This window comes from Sprattus sprattus (assembly GCF_963457725.1).
Source record: "Sprattus sprattus genome assembly, chromosome: 10".
Classification (NCBI taxonomy): domain Eukaryota; kingdom Metazoa; phylum Chordata; class Actinopteri; order Clupeiformes; family Clupeidae; genus Sprattus; species Sprattus sprattus.
In genome coordinates, this window is record NC_137908.1 from 10,426,075 (window position 1) to 10,438,257 (window position 12,183).

A 12,183-nucleotide genomic window follows, 5' to 3' on the forward strand; every position below is an offset into this window, starting at 1 on the left:
CCAATTTGTGTGAGGAATTGAGTTCTTAATCATGGCTCTGGCTCCTTAATTCTGACAATATGTCCCCTTTCTCGCAGAAAACTAAACACATTAACTATGTAAATAAATTAGAGAGACAAGGGAATTTGGCTTGTAATCATTCTCTTTCATGGTCCAAAAAAGTCCCCTCAAAAAGCAAAATCCACACTTGGACAACTTTCACTGAGTCTGGCCAACCTGATTCAGATGAAAATCTAGAACTATACTTCTATATATAATTACATATATTATAAACTAATTATACGATACAAAACTAAACTTCTGATTCAACGGTTAAATGTTTTGTATATATCATATGTGATACAGTTAAGTATTGTGACTTTTCGCCAAACATGCGCCAAACAAACCATACGCACACAGCCCATGCATTTCCCCCTGTCTTCAAGCAGCGGTCAAAATAATGAAATCAAATCAGCATCAAACCTAACATGGTGTGATGCTGTTTCCAAGCAATAAGGAGAAGGAAAAACTGGAGGAGAGGGTGGTGAGGCTCCAGGCAATACCCCCCCCCCCCCCACCACCACCCCCCGCCGCCTTCTTGAGACCAGCAAAAGCTGGCCTCCCTCTATATTTCAGTGCATAATCAAACATGATATCCCTGTGAGGCATTAAGCATGCTTCTGTTTTATCTCTCTCTGGATTCTGCTCTTACTGAGATTACATAACACACTCAACTGCTACCATCAACACACAGCACAGCAACAGCACCTTTACGATTTTATGGAAACATCAAACGCAAGTATGTCAGCGACAGCCTCAGCCTCTGAGCGCAATGGAGGTCGCACTAAAGTAGGTTTATGAGATGAATGAAGTATGCACGGATAAATAGTTCTTGAGAATGCGATGTAGTAGAGCAATGGCCGCACCCCACAGCCACTGGACAATTTAATGGCACCAGAGATTTCAAAGCCCATTCTATTCACTGATCCACTTAGTTCCTTCACCCACCTCCTCCCTCCGCTACATAACTGCCTTCTTTCGGCTGGCTATCAATGAGACTAAACAAGAACGTCCTCACCCAGCTGCTTAGAACATTTGAGGTGGGGCTGCTTTCCTGTGGCAGCCATTAAAGTGCCTTTGGTCTGAATACATAGTGAACGTTATTTTGGAAGATTGTATCACGCCGTTTTGAGTCAGGAAGGGGAAATGTCTGTCTGGGGCTATGCCGTGAAACATGTATGTAGCATACATAGATTGGATAAAGAAGACTTCACAGGAATGCAGTGCTGCTATATGGGGCCCTGTTGTTTGTACTCCCCATTTAATGAAGGAATAAAAGCTCAGACAATCTATAACCTCTGATCAATATGGACAAAAGGTGTTATGGTTTTGGTTCGTCTTATTAAGTTCTGGATAAGTTACTGTCGCAAATCAGTACATCTAGGCAAACTTCTTTTTTTTTAAACTTGGTCAAATGGGCCAATGTATTTGTTCTCATTAGTATTGCGATGGTGGTCATCTCCGTGAGAAACACATTACTTGTTTTCCCACCTCCCCAGCCACCCATATATAAATGTATTGCTGAAAATAAATTGCTGTTTTGTCGCAGGCAAATATCTGTTCTCATCCGCACGGTATTGGTGCTTTTATCCGTGCCTTTCGCTTCGGGTTGTGTCCAAACAGAGAGCATGGAAAAGCCTTGTGTGCCGGTCTCACTGATGTGCCATATGTGCAACAAAGGTGTATCAAATGGATCTGTCAGCCCATCTGTTTGCTGGGCTCCCCACATGCTCACCAGAGTCCACCTGACCTTATACTGTTGAGAAAAGAACACTTGATGAAAGGATCATTTAAGGTTTGAAGTTACCGTCTGACATTGATGGAAGCATTTTCTTGTCTCATGGCTGAAATTGCGAGAAACACCAATCTTCTCAGTTTTTATAAAATGCCGCTCGTCATATTTCTTTAAATTAGCTGCGCACGTTTTAAAATGTACACACAAACTTAACCTCCTCCATTCATTCAGTGGAGTTTACACAACCTCCTGACCCAACATCCACCAACCCAAACTCTTTTAACCCCAAGCAAGGAAGTCACGTCACCCACTCAACATCCACCCCGCATTATCTCAGAGGCCTGTTTGAAGAACTCAGCAGAGAGGAAGGCACGCCAGGCTACACAATCAACAGGGCCGGGTACAGCCTGTCCAGCATATGTTCTCGGGCCAACTCCCTTCGCATGAGAACAGCTTCCTACCCCCACCCCCCCTAATCAAACGCTCCAAGATAATCGTAAGATATCGCAGCTTAGAGTCAGAGGCAATATTTTGCCTGGAGGTAATTTTGTGGACTTGGCGGCGGGCATTAGTTGTTATTTGATTTACTGTTTTCTCACCTTCCTTTCGTCACTGCCATGGACTTCAATGGAGTAATTAGGTGCTGAGATTAGAGCATGGAGTGTTAGATTAAAGAAGTGGTCTGTGACACTGCCCAGGAGAACTGGAGCTTTTTCCCAACTGTAGGAATTAGAGTAAGCAACTACGTGAAATGAAGTAAAATTCAATTCAATTTCAATTCAATTTTATTTGTATAGCGCCATAACAATACAATTGCCTCTAGGCGCTTAACAGAGCCCAGAGCCTAGACCCCACAGTAAATGCACAGTACCAGAACACATGCTGTTTGTGGTAAATATATAGTCACGGATATAAATGTATGTCTACTTATATGTCTTCAGTTCCTGTTCTGTATCTGGCTTCCTCGTTATCATACATTTTTTTTTAATGATCTGCTTCCTCATCAGAGTCTTTTAAATGTATTTCCCATATTTCATTCAAGGTCATCATGTACGCTGAATGCCAACCACATGCAAAGAGCCGCAGTAACATATGTGTTTCACACCTAATGCTTACTGATGACTTTTAGATGTAATTATTCTTGGCATGTTCATGCCCTTACTACTACATGCAAATTTTTGTGAAAAATGAATAATAATGAAAGCATTATATGAATACAGAATACAGATTCAGTGACATTCTGAATATTACACTTAGCCTTGACAGAAGACATTTAGCAGTAATAATTAAGAGCTTGGCAGGGTTTTGGATGTCTTTGAGAATCACTGAGAGCTCAGTTAAGAGCGCAGGTGGCTGCCTTACCCCTTTCTTTGCCGTCATTAATGCAATCATCAGTGGAAGGTTAATACTAGCTGTTCCTTCATTTCCACTCCAGGTGCTCACAAACTGATTGTAAGCTTTCAGTGATTGAGTAACACAGTTTTGTTCTGTGTAATACTGCCGCACTACTATAGAATTCAGGCTTGCTTTAAGCCTGTAGAGAGAGTCTGGTATATAATGTATCCACTCTGATATCCACCCCCTGTTTTCAGCACCGTACCGTAACTCTTAATGGAGGGAACCTCTCTATCAGCAGTCAGCAATGAAAAGTAATTATGTCAATCATCAAATGCACGGGGTATGATAACGCCGTGTCTCACAGAGTTAATGGGGTGAGTAACAGTCGGGCAAAACACTGCTCCTCCACGCTGCCCCAGGAAATGGGTGGAGGTCGGAAAAGGGCAATAACTCAATCTGAAAGGCTAGAATAAATAATGTGCCTCTTGTCTTATCACACAGACCAATGCTAGGGAAAGCTGTTACACAACGGTTCAAGTAGTTATATGCGGGGTGAAGTTTGATCATATTTTTAAAAAAGAGTTTAGTGATGCCAGGTTGAGTACATCCAAAATTTGCGGTCAGTCTTATCCAAGTTGAATAGGAAGGTCATTTATACTGTATGTTCATTTTGCAATGACACTAACACTGTTGCGAAGCATTAAGCAACAATCAGCTTTCTTGTTCAACGGCTTGTCTTTTTGGTTAACCATACAGTCATCTATGGCAGCCCGAAAGAAATAACCTACAAACTGAATTATTCTGAATCGGGCAGTCATGTTGTCACCAATCATTTTTATGTTGCAGGCGATCTAAAGAAGCAACACCGCACGTTGTTACTGGAGTTATTATCCTGACCTTCTTAGCCTAGAGTTGGAACAAAGGTGCGAGAGATGGTTCCAGATGTCCAGTGGAGATGCTCTTATTCAGCTCCTTTCATCTCCTTTTGTCCTTCTCCTCAAAGGACCTGGGTCTCTCTCATGTTTCTTGCCCGTGTTTACGGCTTTGAATGCTTGAACCCAGGGCATCATGTCTGTAGCACTCCTGCCAGTCTGAGAGTCTTCGGTGAATTAGGTTAGGTAGATGATTTCTAATACGAAGCGCTTCACCTCGTCTGTGATCACAGCTCGGGTTAGGCCGTGTCCAAGGGGATCATTAGTGCAATGCCGTGAAAGGAAACGCCACTGAGAATGCAGGGGGAAGAGGGTCTTTATTGTGCATAAATGACTTCAGTGTTTGAGAATTTATCCCACGAGGTGTGAAGAGTCAGGCAAGACAAGCCCGTTGCTGCATTACAGATCAGGAGTGAAAGGCAACCCACCGCTTCTATTCAATCAAAAGCCAAGAGAAAGTACAGCTGTGAGCCAGGGACATGTCAAGGGAATTCACAGCATGGCATCTAACCTGAATAATCCTTTCAGCCGCAGCATTTGCGATTTAACCGGCTTCGATTGTATTTTCTTTATTAGTGTGAGGCAGGTAGAACCAGGGTCATTTGGAAATAAACTCCAAAAACAAGCCAGATTGAGTTGAACAAGTTCTCCAGCGGAGGTTACGCAACTGCACTGAAATTATGAATCTTTAACCTGTCACAAGCTGTTTTGCCTCAAGAGGCTGAAATCACTGTCAATGCTGAAAGTTTTTGCAAATGAAATGCAAATATAAATGCAACCAGCAGTCATGTTGATAAAACTCAAAGTGCAAACATTTGTCAAAGTGTCAACATTACCACAAAGACTTGTGCTAGTTGCCATAGTGATGCATTAGATATTGTTAGACTTGTTGTGTGTACTTCTAGTTCAGTGAGTTACAGGGATGGCCTTGAGTGCAACCTTCAACACAGGATTTAATACATGTTTTTGACATTAAATACAATGTGTAACTTCTGAAAACCTCTTCTTCAGGGTCCACCATTGTTGTGGATGATCTTTCTACTTGACTACACAACCCCCCCCCCCCCCAACCCCCCCAACCCCCCACCTGCCAATACCTCACTGACTGGTTGCACTCTTTTACGTCAATGCAAATACCAACACGCATTACTCCTGAGTGGTAACTGAATGCTGCCTGTCCGTACCTTTAACAGAGTAGCTGTTGCCATTACTTACAGCCACAGCAGTTATTTGTAGGCCGTCATCCTTGCCCAGAGTCAAAGCCGGTGATGTGCTGATTGGAGTAGACTGGTGAGTATCCTTTTGCCAAATGTGTGAGAGCTGCCAAGCTGGGTGCAATGTGTACCCTTCCCCCGGGGGACAAAACGGAAATGACAAGGCAATCTCCACGCTGTCTCCATCCCCACGGCAACATGGACGAGGTTATTCATCCCCAAGGTTAATGGGATTGTGGCTCGTAACAAAGGTGCCAGATTGAGACAAACATGTGCCTGTTGTACTTCAGGGAGTATGACACGGAGCGGCTGATGTCACACAACACAACACTGCAAGTAGGCTTAACAGATGGCATCACACACAGAAAAAAATATACACACACAAAAGAAATGCGCACTAAGCCACAGGCACAGATGAGCTAACCACCCCCCCCCCCATTCACATACACACACACACACACACACACACACACACACACACACACACACACACACACACACACACACACACACACACACACACACAAACACACACACACACACTCAGTATCCTCACCGTAGTACTTACCCACTCCATCACAGCCTCAGTAGCCCACTTGGGTTCATTTTGACCAGGCTCATCCAGCCTCACAGTAAGTCGCCATAATTATGATTACCACCTTCAGATCTGTAAGGAAGAAAACAAAGACACCGCTCGCATGATCCGAATGAGGTTAATCAACGTGAGAGCACATTTCTGGAAAAGACTGCCCTGTGTGGTAGTGTCCTATGGTGTGGGCTGCTGGGATTGAGGGAGGGGTGAGGGAGTGGGCAGCTAACACCGCACAGTGAGGAGCTGTGTCTCTGCTCGGGATGCAGGTATCATTATACAAAAGAGGCAGGAGCACTCCGAGCCACCCTGACCTCTGCTCAGTGGTAGGAGCACATTATGCTGTGGGAGGTCAAGGTCACAGTCAGACCCCTAATTAGAACATGACTTCCACATAGAGGCTCAGGAAGGGAAAATGAGACCGTGATCGTCCGCCTTCGCATCCATTATACAAAAGGTATTCATTCAAGTTCATGATGCAAGATCATGTTCCCGGGAATGCATTTGTTGTAGGCACAAATGACTTGCTGCCACCCACTTTGAAGACACAGCTTAATGCTACACTATGCTCAGTGGTGTAGTCCAGGGTATACGCAGGTATACGGAGTATACCCACTTATTTTTCAGTCAGCATTGCGTATACCCACTTCTTAAAACAGGTGTTTATCCTGTGCTGTATGGGCTGCTTAAAAATAAATAAAGAGTATACCACTTCTCAAGGGACCACTACACCACTGACTATGCTAGACCTGCTAATCAAGCTGCTGCGTACCAGAAATCTAAAAACATTTCTGCTTAGACTCCACCATTTCTGATCAGCCCTTAAGGAAGCATTATGAGGCGCGTGTGTCGACATTGCAGGAATAATGGAACAATCTGGAGTCATTCTGATCTACCCAATGCATGTCAGGCGCAGAGAAATTGTGTCTGTGTGCTTTTGGTGTTTTCTAGTAAGCTTTTATCAAGGAAACCATATTTCTGTGCCATACTTCGTGTTTACGAGTGACTCAAAAATAGCCCTGTCTCTCGTCCCAGTGGAAGCGATGTCGTGAGGAGCAGCAGTTGGAAAGAAAACGGGGCTTTTTATAAAGAACTTTACATTTTTAAAAATGCATTCAAGGAGGAAGTGGAGTTTCAGGAAACTGCAGAGGAGACTATGTTGAGGCTTGTGGAGTTCACACCATCATGAATCAGTTCACTTTGGGAGTACCTTGAACATGACAGAAACAATATCCCTAAGCTTAATAATTGATGGGTCTTGGCTTAAAAAGATCTTGTTGGAGGTAGAGCTGTGAGAGAGCTGTCAGGTGAGCAAGGTCCAGGCTGCACCAGATAAATGTGATTGGAGCTGGCAAACAGATTATCAGTCTCATGTGCCAGGTCATGGTGAAACCTTGTCTGGTCTTCTTAATGGCCCATAACTCAGAATCTGGGCCCGCAGATGAAGCGTGTCACTTGCCCACTGCCAGCGTAGTCTTCGGGTTATATTAAACCCGACTCTGACCGTGTGCTGTAATGTTTAGATAGAAACACTGGCTAACAATTATCATGGATTTTCATTGGGTTTAAGAAAGAAGGGGGGGAGGGGGGTTCGGTTGCTCTGGATTTAATAATGCATGCCTCTCGGTGTACAGTGACGAGAGAATAAGACCAAGGTCTTTTTTTCAGTGATGAACTGGATTGTTTGGTTTTAATATAGAAGCTAGATAGACCTGGGTACACAGCTAAGGATATTAAAGCAAACATCGCACTGAAGATCAAGAGCCCTCTTATCACACATCAAATATGGAAAGGTTTTTAAAAGTTTGGATTAGTTGTATTATTCTGTCTTTTTTATTCAGAGAGCATAGTTGTGATTTGCATAAAATGCCCCATCTCAATGATTGCTTCTATTGTTTGAAGTCAATACCCAACTATAAAAAATACAGCTTACAAGTGACTATGTTTGCTTGCAATTCTTAAATTGCTTTTTCAGGTGAGGTAGACTATAAGGAGGGCAAGTTTTGTATACAAGACAAGACAAGAAAAATCATATGGCTCTGTTTGAAAAATAAGTGACCCACGCTGTCTGACCAGCAAGACAGCCGAAGCCTGGAGTTTATTTCCTGCAGGGTTGAAAGGGAGAGGTACATTTAGGTATTACTGCCATGGGTAGAGCTCTCACCTCTTGCTGGTATGTGTCAGCTGCGAACACACCAAACACCCATCCTTTTCATGAACTTACCAAATACAAACAGGTGAACGTATCATGAAGAGGAATCAGTGAGAGGGCAAACAAGCTGTGATCCATCTACTACACATCTGAAATTTCCTAGATGTTTGGAAGAACACGGGCAAGGAGGGGAGCAGATCTATTTAAAAAGGGCACGTACAGCAGACAAAGCAGGACATGAGATTTATTAAGCCGATACGTTGTTCCATCGAAGAATAATGGATGCTGTGCTTTTAATGTATTCTGTTGAGACTTTGTTACAACACCACTATCAACGCCATCATCTATAGGCAGGGAGATAATGAAGAGTGCTGCGAGTGAGAAAGGTAGGCTATTAAAATATGTATAGCTCAATAGGCCTGTCTGCCTTCTCAATAAACGAGGTAAGGCTGATAAGAGACCATTGTAAGACCTTTAAAGGAAGCCACATCATTATCCCCTCGCACTGAAAGGAAACCTGACCTTAATCTGTCAGAATCAAAAGAAACTTTACCCCCATCCCTTGAGTGCTCAACCCATGGTCCTGGCAATTTATACACTGGATTCCACACGTGCTGAGTTTCTAATGAGATCAGGGCCCTGTATTCACATAGCATTGTTATCTTGCCTCTAAGAATACTAGTTGCACTTAAGGTTTGAAAAGTTTGATCCTAAATCCGATTCACAAACCTCAACACAGTAAGAATCAACACGCACTTTTGAAAGGAAATTACATTGTATGATGAGACGTTTGTGTAGACAGGAGCTAGTTCCTTTTTTGTACAGTAATAATTAAAAGAACAATAATATTAATATTAATATAATTATAATAATAATTAAATAATTCAATTCCATTTCTCTACAAGTGGCTTGTTTTGGTTGGCTGGTGACGTATTGCATCCCTTACAAGCTCTATATCACCTCACGATTGAGATTATATTTTTTTCAGTAATTCTACGTCACATGGAATGATAGAAACTGCCGTTTTCCTCTTGATTGCTCGACTACTTCTTAGTTCCAAACTCCACACGTGATTTGACAACAGCGTTTTTCATTTGCTTTTTCAAAAAATATACACGTCCACATGACAACATTTTGAGAGCTCGTAAAATGTTGTCATGTGGACGTGTATAATTTTGAATAGTTGCTACAACATTGTATCTCAGAGAAAAAGTAAAGGTCCTGGTATTAGCCAATGGTGTTTTCCGTTCCTGCATGGTAATGAATCTTAACCACTCAAACATTCTAGAGTGAAACAAACTAGTTATTTGCACTGACTGAGAGAAAAAGGAGAATTCATGACTACCGGTACTATAGAGGGTAGTGAGGTTCCCCCATTACTGATGGCTAAATTACAGTGAGTAATCTCTGATACTTTCCTGAGCTGATGCTGAGAGTCCTGTTACCGTGAGGTAGGGTTTTGAGCGGTGTAGAGCATCACCTGGACAAGTTGGTTCCGGTAAAAGGTCAAAAGGTGTGACAAACTACACACTAATTAAACTTTTGAAAAAAATAATAACCTAAAAACAGAGCCTATTACAGTCAACCATGCTATCAATGTCACAGATCCTCTCACTTCAGAGGTCAATAACAGATTGTCTCTTCATAACCAGGACACTGGTAATAATACACAACACATCAGGAGTCAACTACAGTACGTAAATTAATAATAACACACAGAATACATTTGACATATATACAATTTTTTGTATACATTCCCTCACAGATCTGTGTATGATACATGCAGCATTTCATTAATAACACTTCAATCAAATCAAACTCAATTAAACAGCTTTACAGCTTTAAAACAGCCAGATCAACACTCACATCGTAATACATTAAAAACACCCCTATAGCTAATAGAGCAGTCTACTGTTTGTTGCACACTCACCAATAAGGAAGTAGACCCAGAGGTACTCTGCTTGGCAAGCGTCAGTTGCGTTAGAGGTAAGCACTGAGCTATTACTGGATTTATAAAATGTCACAATCATGTGCCAAAAACATCCTGGCTTGCAGCACTGCGCGCATCATGCTGTTCATCCAGTGATCTCCTTCACCAGCCCCCAAGATATGTTGATCAAAAAGTTTCCTGATATAAGTCACATTCCTTTTTATTCCATTAAATGCTCCTAATTGCGTGACCCATTTCCACATTGTCCATAAGCAGTACATTTGCCATTGTTCATGTTAAATGTCTATTCTTTTAGGAAAAGTACATTTATACACAGTCCATTTCGTGTATGTACCACCAGCATGATCCTTGTCTTTTGTTCACAAATAGCGAGAACCTCACTCAGTCGTAGTTACCATGGTAATCACATTATGGCAAGTTAAGGGGGAAATCAGACGTGCTTAAGGTTACTCGCTCTATATTTCACCGATTAGGGTTACTGATAGTAATTGGGTATGGGTATTTGTACAATCCGCCTATCTGCCTTTTCTCAGCTTCGTTCACTGTTTGCACCTCATATTCTGCTACTTTATGGTCTGAAGTCCTACCCTGACATGAGATTCACACAGAGATGGTATTGGAATGAAAAGACAGGAACTGTTTTGTCTATGATCAGCCAAGCGCCCCAGTATACGCCACACCAGATACTAAAAACAATTTGCATGCAACTACTCTGAGACAGAATCTTCTCAAGAACACTGATGCTGTTTGACAAAAAAACATGCCTCCGGCGTCCACCCATTGTTGATTCGGGTGCCTGTGGTTTGGTCCTCAATTTTTTTTTTTACGTTTTGCAGGGAGCCACGGGCCTGGGAGCTGGGCGTCGTCCTACCCCGAGTGTGCTGAGATGAATCAGTCACCGGTGGACATCTCCGACAAGGACGCCCGCGTCTCCAGCGAGTGCCAAGAACTGACGCTGGAAGGGTTTGAAGTTCCGTCCTCCAACAAGACCTCTATGAAGAACACAGGCAAGACAGGTCAGTGAGGAGGGATGCAGCCATGACGTTGAAACTCGTCAACCCTGATCATAACTGATCTATCATAACTCTGTGCAGGGCAGAATTGGCGCCTCATGTAGGCTTGACAGTGTTCTGATAAGCATAACAAGTGAGGGAGCTGGGGCTTAGATGTTAATCCTAATCAATATTAAAGCAGGCCATCCCATCAGTCCGACCGGCGTCTGTTTGTTTACTCTCATGTCTAATCACGTTTCGATGAGATCTCCTCCACCCAGTTAGCCACCAGCCCACTGGCGCAGACTGGCCAGAAGGCGCAGGCGACTCTGAGGCATGCCACTGATCAAGGACTTGACTTTTACTCAAACTGATTTGGCTGACTTGGCATGCTCTGATGCTGTGTAGTCTCTGTGGCTATTTTGACATGAGATCTCAGAATAGAGATGGAAGCTCCTACAAGTGACATTTCTTTTAAAGAGAAAAAAAAAACATCTGCTATGAAGATGGCATTAATATTTATCGTATTAGTTATGATAAAACATTCATTGACTCATGATCAGATAGTTGCTCTGCCCTGATACAGTGAGATTGGTGTGTATGTCGAGGTGTGGTCGTGTGCGCTGTTTACTGAGGGCTCAGACTTAAGGCTGATTTATGGTCAGAGACGTAAGCGTAAGCCCCTTGCGTGCCCCTTGCGCGCCCCTTGCGCGTCTTTTCACGTCTTGCATGCGTCGCCACCTTTTTCTAGACCCGCGCCATTTTTTACGCAACCCTATTGTTCTGGTGAATTGCTTGGCAACACCCGCAACCATTAAGGGAGCATGAATTGCTATGAGTAAATTTTGCACAACAATGTGACACCAAAGCAGAACCAAGCAGCCGCCTTAACCCTGTAAATCCATGGTGCTTTATATCTCCCCCTCTCCCTCGCTCTCCCTCGCTCTCTCTCTCTCTCTCTCTCTCTCTCTCTCTCTCTCTGTGCTCTGAGCTCCTTTAGCCCCTGCCAGGGGCAGATATATCTCCGACTCCCAACAGGCTCTCGCTTAGTCCTGCTTCCCCTGCGACTGCATTTGTCATGGTTCCTGCAAACAGCGGCTCGTTGCCTGTTCGTCCCAGTATGCTATCTCCTCTTCAGCTATTTGTTTGTGTTTATTTCTGCGTCATCCGCAGTACCAGCCCTGAGGTCAAAACATCCTGTCTGTTTGACAGTCTCGCCGAGTCTCTGTCACCAGCGTTCG

The 12,183-nt window shown here is 43.2% G+C and overlaps 1 protein-coding gene across 2 annotated transcripts in view; it reads left to right on the top strand.

Annotated features, from left to right (window-relative positions):
• Positions 1–12,183, top strand: part of ca16b (carbonic anhydrase XVI b) — a 62,092-nt gene that overhangs the window by 17,587 nt on the left and 32,322 nt on the right. For both annotated transcript variants that reach the window (XM_080846475.1, XM_080846476.1), the window contains exon 3: positions 10,787–10,966. In XM_080846475.1, the coding sequence (XP_080702601.1) occupies positions 10,787–10,966 (180 nt within the window). The remainder of the gene's footprint in view (positions 1–10,786; positions 10,967–12,183) is intronic.